This window comes from Cucurbita pepo, chromosome LG02, assembly GCF_002806865.2.
Source record: "Cucurbita pepo subsp. pepo cultivar mu-cu-16 chromosome LG02, ASM280686v2, whole genome shotgun sequence".
Lineage (NCBI taxonomy): Eukaryota > Viridiplantae > Streptophyta > Magnoliopsida > Cucurbitales > Cucurbitaceae > Cucurbita > Cucurbita pepo.
Genome location: NC_036639.1, coordinates 14134141 through 14155427, shown reverse-complemented (window position 1 = coordinate 14155427; position 21287 = coordinate 14134141). Strand labels below are relative to the sequence as shown.

Sequence of the window (21287 nt, the reverse complement as noted above, 5' to 3'; positions counted from 1 at the left end):
AAAATTTAGTCCACGTCATTAAAAATATTATTAAGATTTAATAAAATTTCTATATATTTACGGAGCTTAATAAACTTAATAGGACCAAATATGTTCTAAATAATTGTCATTTAATTTTGATGAAAATTTTCATAATGTATACAAATACTATATTATTACATATAAAAATTTACGTGATAAATTATTATCAGTTTGAAAGCACATTAATTAAATTGTAACAATTTAAGGACCCAAATACTATATTATTACATATAAAAATTTACGTGATAAATTATGCCACGCGTCGCTTTTGAGGTTCTCTTCGAAAAGTTCCAATTCCGCAGAAATAGAAACCTAGGCTACTAAACGACGTCGCTTTGGGCCCTTTAGTGGTCCAACAAATTGGTTTCCCTCGCCAATCAAACGCTGTCATTTAACACTGAAAGAAAACCTGAAAATCTCTGTTTGGAGTAACACTGATCGCAGCTGCGCTGTTATTTCATTCAATCATTCGCTCTCCATTTTCGACGATCTTCGTCTTGTAGCACAGAAAAATCAAAGCAACTCCGATATGTCAAGTTCTGGCTTCTCTATTCCGGATGCAACTGCGGCCACTGGTAATTTTCGCTACTGCATTTTGTACCTAAAAACCTGTAGACGTAATTGGAACTTTTTTGTTGATAGCTCGGTTTACGTGTAGTTTTGGAGATGCTTACTTGTATTTGCGATCTTTGAGTTGAGTATATGGTGGAGATCATTAGGATCATTAGCTGTGATATTAGTTGCGAGTTGATTTGAACAAATTCATTATTGTTAGATGGAAATGATAGTTCTCAGTTTTTTTCCTTGGAAACGTAACAGTGCTTGCAGGTGTTGGAGTTCTTATCAATGTCTCTATGGTTGTCCAAACTGTACCAACAAAGACATAACGTTTTTGGAAGTTCTTGTAGCTAGTTTGGTTTACATGTAGTTGTGATGTTAGTCGGAGCTGCATTTTCTTCCTTGTAGTTGCGATCTTTGAGTTGAGTATCCAGCGGAGATGATTTGGTCATCTTTCTTCCTTGGGAGAGCTGTGATATTATTTGTTAGAAAGATTGATAGTTCCCGTTTTTGTTCTTGGAAATATAATAGAGATCTGTTGCTTTTGGAGTTCTTATCTATGTTTCTCTGTTTGTGCCAATTTTCGTAATGCTACTATCTCTACCAAAAAAGGCATAACATAATTGGAGGTTTTTGTAGATAGTTCGGCTTATATGTAGATGTAGCTGTTTAGCGGAACTGCATTTACTTGTTGCGATCTTTGATCATTTTTCAGCTTTGATAGAGTTGTGATATCAGCTGAGTATCGGTGTGGACACATTTATCCAAATTACAATGAATTAGTTGCTCACGTTTTTGTTATTGAAAATAAAGTAGTGAACGACAGAGTTTGAGTTCTTTCTGTTGTCTGTCATCGTGCGGATCTTTGTAATGTGCGCTCTAAGAAAGTTTCATAGCCGGAGAAAATTATGAAGTGGAAGCTGCAATTGCACGATTTTGGAGTTAGTTTCATAATATCGAGGGTAGGCACAACGGATTTTGGAAGGTGGAAATGTTGGAAAAGGCACGTTCATAATCATTCATAAGAATGCTTTCACGAATGATGAAATAGAGAGATTTTACCGCTAAAGCTTTGACGAGAGTGACTAATATTCCTTTTCCCTCGCACTTTAGGAATCGAGTTTCAGCTTTTAGTTGAATTCTTTTTAATGGACTTTTTGTCAAATCTCTGACATACCTTCACTTATGTTCAAATCAGCAATACTTAGGATAAACAATTTGAAAATAAGGGCATAGAAGTCCTGGGAAAGTCTGGATTGAGTGGACATACCGGTCCAATTAAAATTTACCAAAACGACGCAAATGATTTGTTTTCCGCACTGAAAATAAGAAAGCAACGAGATTAGCAGTGTAGTGGTTTCTAAATTTTGGAGGCTCGATTTATTAATTTCACAATTCCGCTTTGGTCTGTCCATTTTGTGCTCTTGTTCTTGCTTTCTGGAAAGTTCACTAGCTTGCAAACATAACATAGCTCCCTCAATTTTTGTTTATGCAGGAAAGCTGCGCGTTGGCTTCTTAGGTCTTGGAATCATGGGTTCACCAATGGCACAGAATCTTATAAAATCAGGGTATGACTTATGGAGGATGTGTTTACTTTCTTTGTTTTTTCACTTTCGAACCTCCTTCTAAATATGTATCATTAATTTAAATCTTTTCCATAGTAGAGGTTGACTAAGATATAATCACAATGTCATGTTGATTTTAAAAATTACAAAATTTCTTTGTTTCATGTACTTTGGCCATTCCAGTTGAAGAAACCGACGGCACGTGTCTTATTTACTAGAGTTAGGTTTCTTTTGCTATCATCTACCCATGAATCTTTTTTATATGCGGTCTCCTCTGGTTTGTTGTAGATATGATGTGACCGTCTGGAACAGAACCAAGAGTAAATGTGATCCTCTTATCAACTTGGGTGCAAAGTAAGTCCTTGATGTTCTGAGATGTATATGTATATGTATATCTATATATATAGGACACCCAACACCATTGATGCAAACGAATTCCGTATTATTTGCTGCATTTTGAGGATTTGATTTCCAATATACATCTGTGATGTGGTAAGGCTTTCCTGGAGCATAAGGCAGTGGTAAGACTTTTGTGTAGTGCTTGGGGGAATAGGATTCGAGAAAGGAAAAGGAGAAGTAGGGGGAGAAGGTCTAGGAATTAGTATTTTTCTCCGTCTCATTATCGTGTCTGGCTAACATGGAAAGGAAACATATATTTCATTAAGTGAATGAGCTATCCAAGAACTTCGAAAGAAATTACGAAAAAGCACTCCAGGAACGAGAGAAACAGTAACATTGCGTGTCGTTCCCTAATGCTCTGTTTGTTCCTTAGAGATTAGCAGTTTCCCAACTATACATCGCAAAATTAATTGTTCCAATGTCTTTAGGTTTTCTTTGATTAGGGAGCACCGTTCAGGAGAAATGTCCGTACGGTTTAGCAATTTTTTCTCCCATTCCAATATTAGAGAAATCCGTTGGCGAGAAATTGGCCACTTGAAGAATCTGATCGACATTAATTCCATTGAATAAAAGTGCAATTTTTAATGTAAAACAGTGGGTGTTTTTACCCTCCTAGTCCTCTAAGAAACTCCTTTCTTCTCCTTTTATTTTCTTTTTTATTATTATTATTATTTCCAATCAATCATTTTTATTGACATAATTTATGTGGTAGAAATCTCGATTATTTTGAGTTTCACTTGATTATGGTATTTTACTCCGATGTTTCAGTTATAATTGAACTAGTCTATTGACGCAGATACCAGCCTTCTCCTCGGGAAGTGGCAGCATCTTGCGATGTCACATTTGCTATGCTTGCTGACCCTGAAAGTGCGGTGAGTACACTTTATCTTCAGTTCTTAGACTGTTTATTTCTGTTTACCAACTTATTCTACCATTTTCAGTTGAATGTTGCTTCCGGAGAAAATGGAGCTGCTAGTGGATTGAGCCCAGGAAAAGGGTATGACTCTACCTTTTCACTTTGTATTACTAAATTTTCCATCAGTTATTACTAGTGCGAGCAAATTCCAGTAAATTTTGTTAAATCTTTTCCCCTGCCGGAACTTCCGTTCAGTTCTCGATTTCTTCAATTTGAACCGCTTTCTCACGAAGTCCTATGATATCCTTTGATCATCATGTATACATTTTATCGTATCCTATTGCCACTGGCAGGTATGTGGATGTTTCAACGGTTGATGCCACTACTTCTAAATTGATTAGTGCACGTATAAAAGATACAGGAGCTCTATTTCTGGAGGTAGAGTAATATTTATAGCCATGCATACAACAAACAGTAGCGATTTGAACTTACTGATTGCAACTTTCTTTTAGGCTCCAGTTTCAGGCTCCAAAAAGCCTGCAGAAGACGGACAACTTATATTTCTTACGGCAGGTTAGCAACTTATATCATGAAGGGATTAACATATTATCACTTGTCATACTTCTTACGGATGAATTAACTTGGTCGCCATGTAAACTTTGTACAAGATAGTGCAGTAGTTTATAGCGAGTGCAGAAGAGACTATTGAATGATCGAAATTACAACGTTGAGCTGTATCGAATAGATTTATCAGTTAAAATTATCCTAATGCCGCCTGATTTAATTCCTTCTCCTATGAGTCTCATATATCTATTTTAGGAAGGCTAGAATTTTGATATAGTTGCTTGACACTCAGGTGACAAAGCTCTGTATGAAAGAGTTGCCCCACTTTTTGACATAATGGGGAAGGTAGGAAGAATTTCTGCTATTTATATGATGAACTAATATGGTGAAATTTGACGTTCGTTTCTTCTCATCTTCCGTTTCGTATCTCATTTATGTAGTCAAAATTTTATCTTGGGGAAGTCGGAAATGGAGCTGCAATGAAGCTCGTTGTCAACATGATCATGGGAAGGTTCTGTCCCATATTTTCTCTCTTAATTTCCAATTTGGTATTCTGCCAACTAGCATCTTGACATTGATTTTGTATTTATTTTTCTCAACATCTGTAGCATGATGGCATCATTCTCTGAAGGATTGCTTCTAAGTGAGAAAGTAGGACTCGACCCGAGCATCCTTGTACAGGTATTCCCTAGATAATTGTGCTTTATTTTATTCTCAATGCTTAAAACCTCGAAAAATGTCAAATAATTAGACCTCTGTCCCAGTAGTCCCAGGTCTAAAAGATACCCATTTGATCAACTACCATAGGTTGTTCTAGTGGCCAAGAAAGATTATGCAAATAAATAAATAACAAGCTGGTTTGGAAACCGATGTGAATATTAGGAAAGAGAAAATACCCCATGATTTGTTCTTGTCAAAAATTTTGGGCATTCGCCTGACAATTTCACAGAAAGATTCCACTTTGTGACTCAGATTGAACAATAAAATCTCTCTCATTACAGGTGGTTTCCCAGGGTGCAATTAGTGCACCAATGTACTCACTCAAGGGGCCATCAATGATTCAATCCCTTTATCCCACTGCCTTTCCCTTAAAGCATCAGCAAAAGGTAATTGCTATAGATTTAGCAACTTCATACACATACCATCATCCTAATTCTCATGTGGCTAACTTTGCAGGACTTGAGGCTTGCTCTCGGTTTAGCCGAATCCGTTTCGCAGTCTACACCTATTGCTGCAGCTGCAAATGAGCTGTACAAGGTAGCCAAATCTCATGGACTCGGTGATCAGGATTTCTCAGCCGTCATTGAATCATTGAAATCAAAGTTGCAGCACTGATAAACCAAGTAATTAGATTTTGTTGCACGCCATTTAGCTTGAATAATATTTGGTTATGGGTCATTTGCATTATCGATAGTGAACAATTTCCTCATAAATTCGCCCCCGTATTTTTAAGAATTTGAATCATTCCTTGTGTTTGGATTCAATCATAATAATAATAAAACTATGATTTGAAATTCAACCTGATTTATACCTTTTTAAGATTAAATGCTTAAATGTTTCAAAATTAATTTATTGGAATGAAGTCTTCATGGTTTCAGTTAAATTAGCAATATGAAGAGTAATGTTTGCATATTTAAATGTCATTTATAAAAAATGTGAGCATAACTCAACTCCAGGCGAAAAAGTTCAAATTTCTACTTCCAACCCTATTACATCCCTAGAAGACATTAACAAGGCAAATACANTCGAACAAAAATTGAGAGAAAAAAACAGAGTCAAGATAGGAGAGTAGTCACTCAAAATAAAAAAAATAGAAAATGAAATCTTGTTTCCACCTCTTTCTAGTTTTTCATGAGTATAATAAACAAGAAAAGTTGTGTGTTCGACGTACAAAAGAAAAAAAAATCAATGTACAAAGGGAAATACTAGTAGCTTCAGCTAAATTACATATTCTTGCCATATAAAATCGACTGAATCACTAATTTATCTTCTAAGTTTGATAGATACATACATAATCAACTGAATCCTTATAAACTCGGTCATAAAATAATATATCCTTAACCTATATATACAATGTTGTCAAAATAAAGATAAATCTATTGCTAGTTAGATGTTAGAACACAGCTGCTACCTCGAAAAAAAAAAAAAAAAAATCTGCTTCCTACTTAAAATGTGCAATTATCTTTTAGGACTTGCCTAGCAAGATCTAAAGCTCCGCTCTCTTTATATATGAGATGCAGATTGTAAGCCGCTTCTCTACGTAGATCACAGTAGACTGATGTCTGATGCTTACCGTCTTGATTCTCTCCAAAAAGTTCTGGGATGGGACAATCCTTCTGGTAAGTTGCAAGCACCTTTTCGTAATACGTGACTGCCAGTGTCACGAGTCCAATGTGATGATATGCTCGAGCTATGTTGTACAAGGCTTCCTACAGATAATTAATAGGGCAAACACAATGGCCACAAGAACAGTGAGAAAATCTGGTTCTCCATCAATATGTTAGTTTTTCTTTTTAACATTCACGTGTTTGGACCAACTTGCATGCACCTCATTGTTTTCATAGGATAACCATCTCACCCTAAACCTTAAGTAGGTATCCATCATGGCTTAACCAGTAACTGGAAAGCACCACTGCAACCTCTAGCTCGCTTTCAGGAGAAAATACAAATTAAAAGCTCAAAACTACTTCTATTTGATAAACATTCCATTTTTAGTTTTATTTACCCTCAATTTCTGGATACACGTGTAAATTTTTAGCCAAGTTCCAAAAACAAAAACAAGTTTTCTTCTTAGATTTTAAAGCACAGAGGTGGGAATACTATTAATAAGTTCAATTTTCAAGAACAGAAAATGAAAAACATGATGGTTCGCATACCGGGCCTTAGAAAATGAAAAACATGTCTTTTTTGCGACACAACTTTTTTGACCATAACTCGTCAATAATCGTAGCTCGTAGCTCAAATGACAAACAAATTCATTTTCCTGGTTAGCTTTATCCTTGTCAAACTTTTTAACCACGTATCATCGCAACCATAGCTTAAATGGAAAACAATGCCAATTTCTTGGGNTTTTTTTTTTTTTTTTTTTTTTTTTTTTTTTTTTTTTTTTTTTACGAATGTGCAATCACAAAATAACAATATCATACCTGGCTGTTATCACAAAGCTTCAAATTTTTGTAGAGGAATGCCAAGCCTTGTGCAACACACTGATGCTTATTTTGAAGACGAAATCCAAGTGTCAAGTTGATCAAGGCCGTTCCTGAAAGGGACATTTTAGGGCCAAGGAAGAAAATCGTAGAAAACATGAAACACTGCGTATACCAAATTAAGAGTAAATTAATGTCATCTAAATATACAAGAGACATGAAGAACATACCAACACACAAGTTAATTAGGGGACTATCCGGCAACAGTTTATAAGCTTCAAGATATTTCCTTGCCGCATCTTGATGATGGCTAATGGCGGTAAATTGATGCCCTGCAATGATATAGGGTGGTGCACAATCTTTGTACTTGGTTTGCATGCTATTCAGAAGTTTGCAATGCCTTGAATCCCGGTTTGTCATTCTAGAATACAGGAAAGCCTCAGGTGAGTTGTAATTTATTGATTAAAAAAAACAAAAAGCAAACATAATGCTCCTATGCAAGTACTAATTTATTAGAAAGAAAATATGTGGAGTAAATAGAAGTATATCGTATTTTCTCCAAACTTGTATGCCACACCTCTCACTATCAGAAAAAGTGGTTCCACGGATCTTAGTAAAACGCAATAGTTAAAGGATCTTTACCTTCCTTACAGTTAAAGGTTTGCATTCTCGCTTAGTAATATAATATTCTAAGAAAAGGAAAAAAATTGTTTAAAGTACTAGAGTTAAAGCAACTTTGACAGACTTTGGTGTAGGTGAAATTTGCAAGAACTGGACTGGCTGACTCTTGTAAACAACTGTAAAATACTGCCTCAAACCAAAATGAGGACTGCATGGGGACTAGAGACTCCTCGGGAGTTTTCATGGGTAAATTGGCCGCTCTTTGTGTCTTCCGTAACAAATTAGATTTCAAACATCAAGGTCCCAAAAAAAGGCTGAAATTTTTGCGTGGTCTGTTGCTACCTGAGTATTAATACTCGAGATAAAATCCCAAGTAGAAACCCAGACTATTCTTCTTCCCCAAGTATATCTGAACTGCGTGTGCAACTAAGAATCCATGAACCATCTTTTCATTGCTTGCAAATAGGCTGCAGCTTGCAGATCTCTTCTGTGCAAGTTCACAAGCATATCAACGTGTGGTTTTACTTTTCAAAATTCTCTAGTGTTTTTATTTTTTTTGATAAGAGAGAAATTCTCTAGTGTTTTTATCAATATTGTTCTTTTTCTTCCCTTTTCCATCATGAGAAACCAGCTTTCATTGAGGGGATAAAAGGTATCCTCTGTGTTCAGGAGGAGTGCCCTCTTATCTACCTTCCATTTTTATATTGTCCGTGGAATAAAAGGCGTCTCAAATACAGAAATATTTTTTAGGACAACAAATGCAAATAGATTTGTTTCAAACCAAATAAAATATCGAAGGCTCAAATACCTTGAAGATACTTTATAATAACAATTCCAAGCAGAATTGCTATAAGGGTACTGCTTCACAACGTGCTTTGCAAAGTTGAATCCATGCTTGGTATCAGTTGAGCTGAATGCTAGTTCTGTAAACATAAAGTTAATTCTAATAAAGAAGCGGATAAATAGCTCAAAAGTTCAGAAAATCAAACAATTGCAGGTTTCCATATTAAAAAAAATTTCAATTACATTGTAATAAATGGCCATTCCTTCACTATGCCCTCAATAGGCCATTTTAATACAGTAAAATATGAAATTCATGGGATATGATGAGAGCCTTCGGCCAAGAGAATTTAGGCGACCATTTCCTTTTGAAGCAAGCCACTAATCTAGCACCATTGTTGAAAATAGGCAAAATAAATGTAACAAGTGAAACAACTTGTAAAAATACTTACGAGCTCCGAGTAACTGGAGTTCCTCCTTCCTTTCTATGGACAACGAGTTAAAAGCCAACTTTAAAGTTAGACTTATGATCTCTAAAGCTTCAGAACATCTTCCCAAGGAAGCCAAAGCCTTGCACAACTATACAAATCACAAAGAGGGAATTAAATGGATGATCAAATGGAAGTTAGGTAATGAAACAAATGGAACTGCATAAGGATGGGTACATCAGTATGTTCATTTGGCATAATGGAATAATAAACAAAGGAAAAAGTACAAAGATTGAGATAAGCGTAGGAGGTACTAACATCAACAATAAGATTATGATATTCTTCATCCTTCAGAAGATTAGGCAGGGGAGATTCTCGGGGCACCCGTAGCTAGAAACATCACAGATGAAAATAAAAGCATTCATGGTTGAATTTTTGCTAGCATATCCAGAGTTCGTATTGCAATAAAAATGAGCAAACAACCAAAAAATTTACCATTGGCTCATCATCGAAATCATCATAGTTCAGATTGACTCCAGCAGCCAGAGCTTGAGCCTTCTTCTCTTCCTTGATTCTTTCCCTCTTTTGAAGCAATTTCTTTGCTCTCGACGCCTTTGATCTAATTTAGCACACAGATAAGAGGTTTCAAATTCCCGCTCAAAGCAAAAAACCAGGATTTATAAAAAGAAAATAAGCAGCAAGGTTATGGGAAACTCAAACCTTAAAATGATTGTTGCTTCAGAAGCCATACATAGGAGTTTTTTTAGTGACCAAACATTGAGAAAATTTTGAGGCTCATTACTTGATATGTTAAGAACTAATGAAGTATTTCGGATGTGTAATTGTAGGTGTCAGATACAAAATAAGACTAGAAACCATTTTAACATTGCACCAAATATGATCATTTTCTTCGCAAACTGGACAAACGGCAGGAACTAGAAGTCTAGAACTGATGACCACAAGGGAATTTGAAATAAAATTTTAAGTCAACGATCAACATCAACCCCTATTTTTAACCAACACGTGAAGAACTTGACGGTACAAACCAGACTAGTAATATTACTACATTCCAACATTCTCATCAAGAATGTCAAGTGACTTGGAAAATTAAATTATTCTAATGTCCAAAGAATCAAAGTTATGTCACTAAAGGCTTTCATATTCCAATTCAAGAGACATGCTAATAAATCAGACTTATTAAGGAAAGTATGAAAATTATGTTAAAAATGATATTCTTACAACATATTGTCAAGACCTTGATTACTTACAAATCTGATTTAGGAGCTACAGGTCTGAATCCACGAAATAGGCCACCGGTTTTACGTCCATCTAGTACTTTGACTCTTTCAAGCAAAACCCTCTTTGGAAGCTTCTTCTTGTTCACTTTAATCTAAAACCCAAACAAGTTATCATTAAAGAAAGGACATGGAATTTAGAATTGGAAATAGAAGAAATTTGAGAGACAGAATCTACAGATTTTGTGATGGATACAGTGATTTTGAATTCTTAAAAAATAGTCTTAAATATTAACATATTATACTACATAAAGAAAATTGCGCATTGAAGTGGGTATATCCAAGAAACATAAAACGGTAATGAAACTTGTTACGGGAGGAAAAAGGACCCGTAAAATATGTGGCCTTAGCTGTTAGTTGCTTTTCTAATTTATTATTTACTTTTCAAGAGCATCGAAAACAAGGCAATAGGACTTGCAACATAATAGATAATCTGACCAAAAAGTAAGGAAAAGGACGTTTAAATGTTTAGCCTTGGTGAATTAAATACAAATTCATATATCACATTTCTTTCGATAAGAAAATCTTACATGGATATGCCAAGGGATAGCCAATAAAGTTCAATCGTTCCACCCCACATGAACAACTCTTTTCCCCTATAACATGCCTATGTTCTTCTTTCATTCTCAACGGAGTTCTTTACCCAATGTTCCGCTTCTTCTTTTAATCAATTTTTTTTTTGAGCTAGAGGCCTCTTATATTGTCTGTCTAACTGTTACCTTAAAAGTTTGGAGCCAATAATTAATTTCCAAAGCCAAGTGTCCATGTTGCAGATAATTTTTTCAACATGCAGGGTAATTGCGTTTGCCTCTTCTTGGACATATATTTTAATAGATAGTTTCATTTCCTTTTATATTATACAACTCATGATTTGCCCAATCTAGAATTTGTGAGAGATGGATGGCAATAATTATTTTAGAAAACTTGTCCTTAAGACATGAGAAAGGACCTAGAGTCTAGAGATCCAAGCAGGCATGAGAATGAATATGGGAAAATGAGCAATCTTCAAATTAGTCTTTATGTAGACTAAAATATCGTTATAACTAGGTAAGAGTAAGAGACCACGGTAAAGAAAGAGGTTTTCGGCCACATAAATTTTATTACCTTTTCATGAAGAGTCTCAATATACAAGGACTCACGGACCAAAGGAAAGATTGCGTCAACGAAGTTCTCAAGCATTCCTTTAGTTCTGAATATGTGGCAAAGCTTCAGTTTTACTCTCTCATTGAGCCACCAAGGTTTGCATTTGCTGGAAGATGAGCTAGTTGAGTCTGCATAGATTCAGAAGTACCAAAAAATGTTTAATAAGCAAAGTGAAACACCTGCTAGCTCCATCTTTTAACTTGCAAGTGATAAAGAACAAGATAGTGATTTAATGAACACATACTTGAATCTTTCGGAGGAGATAGTAATGAAATGGCTTCTTCTTCTCTAGCTTCCTCGAGGAGGAGGGAAGCCAAAGTTAATCGAGCATTAATGTTATCTTCAAGATGTTGAAGCACTGCAAAAGAATATTTGATAGCTCTATAATATTATTAAAAACTCACTCAAGATTTGGTACCACTTCAATGTTGAGTGTTTAAATGGAAAGGAATAACAGAATTTTAACAGAAAGGCAAAAGATCGGTGGGAGAAGCCGATTTAGCAAAGTTTTATGCCTCTTCCTGGGTTTCGGTTGATGGGAGGTTTTGCATTTACAACTCGAGCGTTATTAACACAAATTAGGCGGTTTTGTAAGGTTTGATTAAAAGTTTTTTGAGATATAACTTCATGTTTTATTTGGTTCAATTCTAGACTTTAATGGTAACTTTTGACAAGTTTATTTTTTGTTTCAAAAGAAAAAAGAAAAAGAAAAATGAATTCTCTGAGACATTTGTAAATATATCATCCTCTTTATAAGTAAACATGAACTGCATTTATAAAAGAAAATTACAAAGAGAGATCAATTTGAAATCAATCATGAGATCATGCTCGACTACAAAAAGGCTCCAGATGGCAATAATCAAATCATTCAGGAAATTTGCCTCACCTTTATAAAAGAAAACAATTGCCTCTGCTCTTTCATTAGTTGATGAGTAACATTGGGCAATTTTTAGGTATAGAATTCCCTGATATAAAAGTGAGGTGTTGTTAATCAGGGTTAATTACAAAAAAAAAAAAAAAAACTCAAGGAGTGCTGTTCAAATAAATAAGAAAAAAAGTCTTGATATAATAATCTTTTGAAGATTAAAAAATGTAACTAGATAAAATTAATTGAATCAGGCAATACATTTAAAAAGATCTAAGACCACTACACAGCAGAACAATGGAGGTTGAATCCTCAATCTTATCGTTCAAAATACATCAAAACCAAGAGAAGGAAACAAGAACCACTAGCTGTATATTGAAGATAGAACTTAAATATTCAGTTGTACGAAATGTAATGTAGAAACATGGAGAAATGCGTACGAAATTTTGATTGAAGAAAATGCAGCATGCATATAAGATCAACAGTAGGTTTGAGAATTTCTTATCACATAACCTATGACGTCTATGCTGGGTGGATATAGCAACCAAAAACTCACCAGAATATCTAATAGAATTATGTAAAATGCCATCTAACAATTGTCACGTCACCCCACCCTCCCAACACCTCACTTAAAAGGAAAAATGAAAATCATAAGCGCTTACCACGTTCCCTCCAGCATTTACTTCTTCTGACATCAGATAATACTTCAATGCCAAGTTATAGTGCTTAAGACTCAGTAATGAGTCTGCAACTTCAATCATCAAATTTGAGCCTTCATCGCCAGCTTCTCGTCTCAAATTAGCAAAGAGGCACTAGTGGTAAATATAAACTGGTAAGTTTAATATTTTCAAACTCAAGACAGAAAGCAAACATACACGAAAACATCTTATAATGAAGAATTTATTGTCGTTATACTTCTAAACAGTGCGTTAAGAGGATTTCCGGAAGAGTCAGCCCTATCAACAACATAAAATAAAGGAGTAAAACTAAATTCAGAAAACGATGGCTTTAACTTCAAATGAACGGATTATCATACTTAGTTGGCACACTATGGATATGTAAATATAGCAGTATTTACTTAGTGGTAGTTATGCTTTGAAGAACATACTGACCTCTGCCTTCTCAAAATTTCCAAGATGGATGTGGCATATTCCTGCTTTAGCAGTCAAGTTTAAAGGTAGCTCATTATCTGCACAGTACACACTATCTGCATGCTCAATGCACTCAAGAGCTTTGCTGAATTCTTTACTTCCCATGTATAAAGAAGCTAGAAGATCAACTACATCTAAATCAGCTTCAACTGGATGTCCTTTGATGTAGTTCTCAAGAATGCAAATTGCACGTTCAAGATGACCGCATTGTTGGTACAGCTAGCAAGGTAAAGCAAGACAGACTTGAGTCGCAAATTTAAACAAATCTAAACATAGTTAGCTGACTCGGAATCAGATACAATTCCTCATCAAGGATAATTGAAGCTCAGAAATTAAAGACAATTAAGTTCAATCAAACTCTCGTACCAGGGAACAAAAAAACCATAACACAAGCAACATATATTATAATAAAATAGACGACAATAAAAAAGATCCTCAGACATTTATAAGCTCCAACAGGAATAAGCTTCATTATTTCAAAACTTGTAAGATGTAAAATTTAACTAGTAGGAATTTAACATCAAAACTGCATGGAAATGTGTTTCATTAAAATAATTAAATGCAAACCATGGATTCAATGACATGGATAAATTAATTAATTGAATGGACATAAACCCAATCAAGTTGGATTGTGGTTAATGAGGAGATTGGAACTGCAAAGTCTTCATTCCAATGTTTTTTATAGATATATATTCGTAACTCATAAGGCTTGGAAAATCCAACTTGAGAAGAGAAAATTAACTAAATACAATCTAACCGGAGAAGAGAAAATAGTTAAAAGAAATTTGATTGGCTGATGCACAAAACAGGTAATACGTTTATAATTGTTTTTACAAGAAACAAAAATTGTTCATTGAATAAATGAAAAGAGACTAATGCTCAAGGATACAAACTCCACAAGAGAGAAATAAGATAATCAACCCGAACAGAACAAGCAACCCAAAAGAAGATAAAAACTTGAGGAGAAAAACCCAAGAAGACCAACAAGTAAATAAAGAAAACACCAAAAATAGATGATAAACACCAAACAGGCGAAAGAACAAGAGCCTGCGAACACCACCAAACCACCAGAACAACAACAACAAAAAAATAATAATAAAGCCAAACCACTAGGGCGTGAAAGAAACTGAGAGACCACACGAAAATCAACAGCCCACAGAAAACCACACTAATGGCTAACAAAACTTTCAAGGGGATACCGAACAGAAAACCACACTAAAGGCTAACAAAACTTTTAAGGGGATACCGCCAAACCACCCGGAGAGCACAAAAAATCAAAGGACAAAAAACCAAATGGAGGAAGGAATTCTCGGGAGAGTTGGTATTAACTAAAGGAGAGAGAAGTGCTTCTTGAGAACCAGAATAAGTTTGGTGAAAGTTGTGTGCATGTCTTCCATCATTAATTTCCTCAACAAAGTCTTCAATAGGTTGAATTGAAGAAAAAACTGGAAAAGGAAATATTTTCATCTTCCTCTAAGTGGTTGTTCATCTCCAAGAATTTTACTGATGTGATCAATATCAGGGAAATCCAAGTAGTGGCTCAAAATAATTTCTCCTTGCTCAAACAAACAATCCATGGGAGGATTAATCATATCTTCATCAATTGCTTAAATAAAGACACCAGAAACTCCAAAATTGGGATCAATTATTTCAACTACAACAGGAAGGAAACCACATTTGTTTGGAAGAATTTCAATATAAGTGTGTTCACAATTAACAAATTCAAAAATTTTGAAGAACAACTTCAAAACCACCCATGGTTCTCATCCATGATTCCAGAAGTAAGAAAACTGATAAATCTTCGGCTGTTAGATTGTTAAAATGGGCATGAAAAAGGGTGGACCCTTCAGTTTAAGAGGCTTCACTTAGATCGAGGATACAAACGTGTACAAATTAAAGCAATCATAAATCTAGGAATATTAAGTGCCTACTAAGGAAGTCAAACCCAATGGCAAGGAGATTAAACATCAAACCTTCGCTCCTGTCATTAGTGCTTCAACATTTTCAACACTTAGTTGGTGAATTTGGTCATATGTTTCAGCTGCTTTCTGACAATCTCCACGCTCAAGGTAGAGTGATGCACGGTAAAATAATAAATTAATATCATCAGGCTCTGCTTTTATTGCTTTAGAAAGACAGTAGCTGGCTTGATCAATGTCACCTCGGTCACTGCACTTGTTAAATATATACAAGCTGTAAATCATATTTCTTGATTTTTTATACTAAAACTAAAAGTGATGACTTCATGGGAACACATGAGAGAACCTCACATTGACCATGAAAATAGCAGTTTCCAGAGAGATGAATCTTTTGGCATTAAATGTGCAGCTAGCATGTAGAATCCCATGGCTTTTACATCATCCCCAATTGCATTATAAACAAGTCCAAGTGTATGGTACGAATCGGGTACATCTGGGGCTTGCAGAACAACTTGACTCAATACAGATATAGCCTGCAAGCATAATGCTTCAAAGAGTAAATTCAGTGATACAAAAAATATATATTGTTTTGCTTATACTCTTTGTAGGCATTGCGATGTAAAGACTTAAACAGAACTAATCAAAGGAAAGAAGATCGTCTTAAGATTCTGTACCTTCTCATACTGGCCTTGAGCATAACATAAGGTTGCATCACCGAGCAACTTTGTAACATCACAATTAAGCTTTCTCTTTGATCCTTTCCGCCTACCTCGTTTTTTAGGCTACAAGGACAGAGAAAAGCTTGCATCTTAGAAAAGATTATAGAAAACAAAAGGAAAAAAAAAATCGGTAGAAGGCCCAATATAATACATTCCAGAGGGAAGGGGATGAGATATGACTTTTTTTAATAGCCCAAAGCTTCCTCTACTTAATTCAATATGTAGAGGCTTTTAACCAATCTTTACAGGAGTGGTTGCCTAGGGCTTGCCTCTAGGAGACAACCCAAAAAACCTGGTGTTTACAATTTTGATGCAAGTGGTAAAGTATATTAACAGCTTCCACTGGATAATATGCACAAAACCAAATTTACAGTTGACTATAAAAGCCTGACCATTCTTTGTAATCATATCATTATGAATAAAAAAAGAACTTTGTCATCTACGCCAAATTTAGTGGTGAAAAGGATGATGAATAAATTGCCCAAATTGGAAAAAAAAAAGATTATTAATGGGAGGAAAAATGACTTCTTATCCAATCAGAATTTGTGCAGTCCAACACCAGATCTTTTTAGAAGTATCTAATTAACGTTCCTGCTACTCTTGCCAGTAAGACTGAGAATAATACGAGAGACTTATTAAGGGAGTAAGTGGAGCCGGAGACACCAAGGCAAGCTGCTCTCATGTGATCAACTGGACTATTGTTCCTTGCTTAAGGAATTATTGTGTCATTTGCGCTTGAATACTCAAGTAGAAGCTCCCTCAAGTTGTTTCTGTGATCCTTAAAAAAAAAATCTCTAACACATGACTTTAATCACTTGAATGTCTATATTTTTCGCCTTTTTAATTCTTGAAAAGAGCATTTATATTATTCAATTAGCTATAATGCATTCTAAATGACCCTAAGAAAAAATTAACTGGACTGAATCTCATTTACTTAACATCAAATTATTAAAACAAGTTGTAGAATTCCTAGAAGTTTAGGATACGGGGCATACACTCTGATCCTTTCCTCCAAAAGAATTCCATTTTTCATATTACTTATCTTGTATACCAAATAGCACCCGTACATAATACCAGAGAATAGTTCTATTTAAGTGTTACCTTGTTATATCCATAAAACGAGTTTTGCACCTCCTCCACAATCCATAACTAAACTAAGTCGGTAATAAACATGCAAGTTTTGAAATAAGTTTGAGCCATTATACAGATATAGCAACAGAATAGTCATAAAAATAACATTAGCATGGATAGTACCTGCCTTCGCTTCCTCCTAGATCCATAATTCATAGCTTCCATAATTTCCTCAAAGCTTGCACCAGAAATATCTTCTACCCTGCCTCTCTTTGCAGACCTCTCGCTGTTTTTAAGAATATAAAAAGAGTGAGAGAAAATTAAGAATATAAAAAGGGGGTGAGAGAACAGAAAATATACAATAAAATTTACCTCTGACCATTTGCAAGAGCCTTTCGCTTTTTCTCAGCAAGAGCTTCATATTCAAGACGCTCAAATTTTTTATATGGTTGGATGCTAAAATCTGTCCCTTCAACAAAATCAAAAGGATTTTCTCCGGCCTTGAATTTGAAAATGTAACCATCTTCTTCTTCATTATCATCTTCTCCTTCATCCTCTACTTCTTCCTCGTCTTCTTCCTCTTCCTCCTCCTCCTCCTCCTCCTCTCTATCCTCTACTTCTGTTTCTACAACTCTTTTTCCTCGCACATCACAACCAGGAACCTCTTCATTGTCAGAAATTGTATTCCCCTCTTCTTCCATTCAAATGCACGATACTTGAACTTCTTGAAAGAAAATTGTCTGAGAGAGAGAAACAATAACAAATTTATTAACATATACAGAATGAATGATTAAATAACATTAAGAAACTAAATTAAATTTATAGCAATATGCATCTAACAGCAAAAGAAACACTTCAAATTTTCAAAGGCAAGCTTCATGAGCAAATCGCAAAGAAAAAAATATGGGAAAATTTTTCACCAAACCATTAGCAGTCAGTGCCTGGAGTTGTTAAATTTTTCCCAACCCCAAAATTTTTTAAGAACCAATGGCACAAACCATATATATATAAAAACAACAACCACTGAGGTAGAAGATGATCAAGGACATCCCTACTACGAACAAACAACCATGAATCGCCCCAAGCTTATGAACAAATAAATCAAAAGTAAGCTATGAACACAAAATTTTCTAGCAAGCTCTTGACATTCCTACGCCTTTCTGTCAGTGCCGCCAAATAATAATCGGGCGTAAAGTAGAGAAACAGAAAATTTGATTTCAATACCTGAAGCCAAATACAGCTTACAGAATTGCTAAGCTGAGAAGGGAACCAACAACTTGCATCTAGTTGAAAATTTTGATTTCTATTAGCTATTCCTTGTATAAGAATAGCTCAAACATGAACTCCCAACGGCGCCAAATAATGATTTCAATTACCTAACTAACGTGGAATAAAACTCAAAGAGTTGCTGAGCTTTTAATATCCAAATCCGATTATGAAAGATAAACGAACTAACTAAACATAGAAGGAAAATTTGACTTCTATCTTCTCTAGAGCAATACCATAGCCGAAATAAAATTTAACTCCAATCACCTAAACCGACAATTGCCCGCCGATCAAAGATGGCGAACTATGGCGCGAAAAGAGAGACCAACCGCCTCTGGCGGGTTCGAATTTCTGAAATTAACCCAAGGAAATTTAATAGGTGCGCGTTCAGATTGAACATACCGAACAATAAATTCCGATTTTCTATCCAAACGAATGTTGAATGTTAGATTACCTGAGCGGAGGGCGGCAGTGGCAGCGGCGGAAGGGAGGGAGCGACTGAGGAAATCGTAAAAAATAATCCAAATTTTAAGGGAGCAAAGAGTTTCTTTGAATTACGCGCCCAAGGTGAAGGGTCTTTGTGAATTTGGAGGGTTTCTTAAGTATTGAGTTTATTAATCTATTTTCTTTTGGTGTGTTTATGTAGTTTAGATTTGTTAACCCTGAATAGATTAAGTCTCTTCAAAAAATTAATTTGTGATAAATTAAAATAAAATAAAAATAGCAAGTATGAAAATTCGAATTTCTCCGGATTAAACTATTTTCACTTGTAAATTTAAAACTATGATAAATAATAATAAATAATAGATAACTTATACATTAACTACTTAATTCAAGTAATAAAAATATATTTAACTGACACAAATTTTATTCAAAATTATTAGGTATTTTTAAATTTTTATAAAAAAAATTAAAAATATATTTTTAAAGTTAAAAAGTATAAAAAAAATGTTAATGAACCTTTTGAAAATTCAAATAATCTTAAAAGTTTTATTAATGATATCTAAAAGAATTAATAAAAAGAACCTTAAATTTAAGTGGGTATATATATATATATATATATATATATATTTAAAAAAAATTAAGAAATCAAGGATAAAGTTAAAAAGTATTTTTATTAATTTAACCATTATTTTATTAATATCCTTATTCTAGCATATTTTTAAATAATTATTTTCAAAAAAACAAATCTTTGGTTAACTTTGTATTTCTATTTCTAATATTTATGAGCGGTGAAAATAGAATACATATAAATCTCTCTGTAAATTTGCTTAAAAAGAAGAAGAAGAAGAAGAAGAGTTGTGGGCTTCCCGGTCGGAGACTGCGAGTACTTGGCGAGTTCTATAATCTGACGAACTTCTCTCTGTGCCGGCGGCTATAGTCCACTTACAAAAACTACCACTGCGAGTACTCGTCTTCTTCCTCTCCTTCGTTACCGCTGGCGGCTAACCCTTCTCCGATCATAGTTTTCAGGCCGCTAGCTTCTGCCATTTAAGGCGCCTCCTCCACAACAGCGAGCACGTAACAATCTCCCATGCCATGCGACGTCGTACAATGACTCTATCAATTGGTCATCGGTGTTTTCTCGCACAAGTAATAGACTACAGCAGCTTCATTGCAACTCTTTATAAAATTTGAGTTTTTTATCATATTAACTAACAGTTTAATTCTTATACTAATTCACAATTCTTTTATTTGTTTTCAAACATTTAAACTATTGATCAAATTTTAAAAGTAAAATATATTTTTTTTTTAAATATAAAATAATTTTTTTGTGATAAAGAGTCGAAATTGTACATGTCATGTGAGTTAGGTCCCATCTTAACGAGGCTGAAAATGACATAATTCTTCATCAAATTTTTAGTCGCAGTTTTGCATTGAAACGTTCATCTGTACAAAACTTGTTTAATTTACGATAGTAAAAATTTAAAATTTTCATTAAAACATGGTAGGAGAAAGACATGGTGAAAATGTTATCCGCTTTTTATTTTTCAGAGATAGAAAATAAGTTTCTATTTTTGAAATTTTGGAATATTTCTGTGGGCCCCACTTTATGGCAAATTATTAAGGGAGCGGGACCCGCACTTTCTCCTCTTGTATGCTCGCTCGTGAACTTTAATAGGCTGTGATCCACAGGAATATTACGCTCACGTGTGGTGATGCCGTATTACAAGACAGCCCAATCCACCTTTTTTTTTTTTAAATATTAACATAATTCAACCCCACCCAAAGCTTTAAGATACTTTGTATAACTTAATCATTTTGAACCGGATTTATCAAGTTTGCCCCCAATTTTTTAAATTTATAAATATATATTGATGAGATATTAATATTGTGAAAGAAAAGATCAATATGGTTTTGACGAATTTGACCAAATAATTGGGACTAACTTATATAATTGATGTGATAAATTATTTCAGAGTTTATATCTACATAATATATATATATATAGGAATATGATATTATATTTATAACTACATATTCTACTTTTTTTCTTCTTTTTTTTCAATCAAAATTATATTCCAACACGTTTCAATCTTACCTAACTATAAAATCTTACCTATCCCAAATTATTATATTCTTTCATAACTCATATCTCTAGTATTCTCATTTATTGACATAATCGCCTTACAATCAATACGAGTCATTTCAACATGATTTTTCCTTACTCAATGTATTCAAGGAAATTTCTTAAAAGGTTTTCTAACACTGAATGGCTCAAGGTAAAACACATTTAACTATAGAGTTGTTATGATTGAGCCATAAATAAAAAATGAATGAGTAACTTCTTAATATAGATAGTAATTNTTTTTTTTTTTTTTTTTTTTTTTTTTTTTTTTTTTTTTTAGTATTTGTTAACCATTCTACCATCGGCTCTCATTTAGATGTGCTATCGATTCATTTATGTACTCCTCCTATA

At 34.3% G+C, this 21287-nt stretch overlaps 2 protein-coding genes across 3 annotated transcripts; one reads left to right on the top strand and one right to left on the bottom strand.

Moving 5' to 3' along the window:
- Window positions 1-418: 418 nt before the first annotated feature.
- On the top strand, window positions 419-5482 carry LOC111788913 (glyoxylate/succinic semialdehyde reductase 2, chloroplastic-like). The gene is made up of 12 exons (XM_023669489.1): window positions 419-596; window positions 2075-2147; window positions 2433-2498; window positions 3340-3415; window positions 3485-3540; window positions 3753-3837; window positions 3912-3972; window positions 4256-4308; window positions 4404-4474; window positions 4572-4644; window positions 4965-5069; window positions 5140-5482. The coding sequence occupies exons 1-12, from the start codon at window positions 551-553 to the stop codon at window positions 5296-5298; spliced, it is 924 nt and encodes a 307-aa protein (XP_023525257.1). The 5' UTR covers window positions 419-550; the 3' UTR covers window positions 5299-5482.
- Window positions 5483-5896: 414 nt separating this feature from the next.
- On the bottom strand, window positions 5897-18994 carry LOC111788900 (general transcription factor 3C polypeptide 3). 2 transcript variants are annotated; one of them, XM_023669472.1, is made up of 20 exons: window positions 18822-18994; window positions 18635-18718; window positions 17474-17841; window positions 17285-17387; window positions 15986-16093; window positions 15663-15844; window positions 15366-15561; window positions 13354-13611; window positions 12904-13053; window positions 12263-12341; window positions 11621-11734; window positions 11338-11504; window positions 10207-10328; window positions 9434-9557; window positions 9257-9328; window positions 8963-9089; window positions 8539-8653; window positions 7340-7530; window positions 7110-7222; window positions 5897-6392 (listed from the first exon to the last, which is right to left on the bottom strand). In XM_023669472.1, exons 3-20 carry the CDS (start codon window positions 17800-17802, stop codon window positions 6129-6131), a joined length of 2814 nt encoding a protein of 937 aa, XP_023525240.1. In that variant the 5' UTR covers window positions 17803-17841; window positions 18635-18718; window positions 18822-18994; the 3' UTR covers window positions 5897-6128. The 2 variants fall into 2 exon arrangements, with proteins under 2 accessions (XP_023525240.1, XP_023525239.1); XM_023669471.1 differs by lacking the exon at window positions 18635-18718.
- Window positions 18995-21287: the final 2293 nt, after the last annotated feature.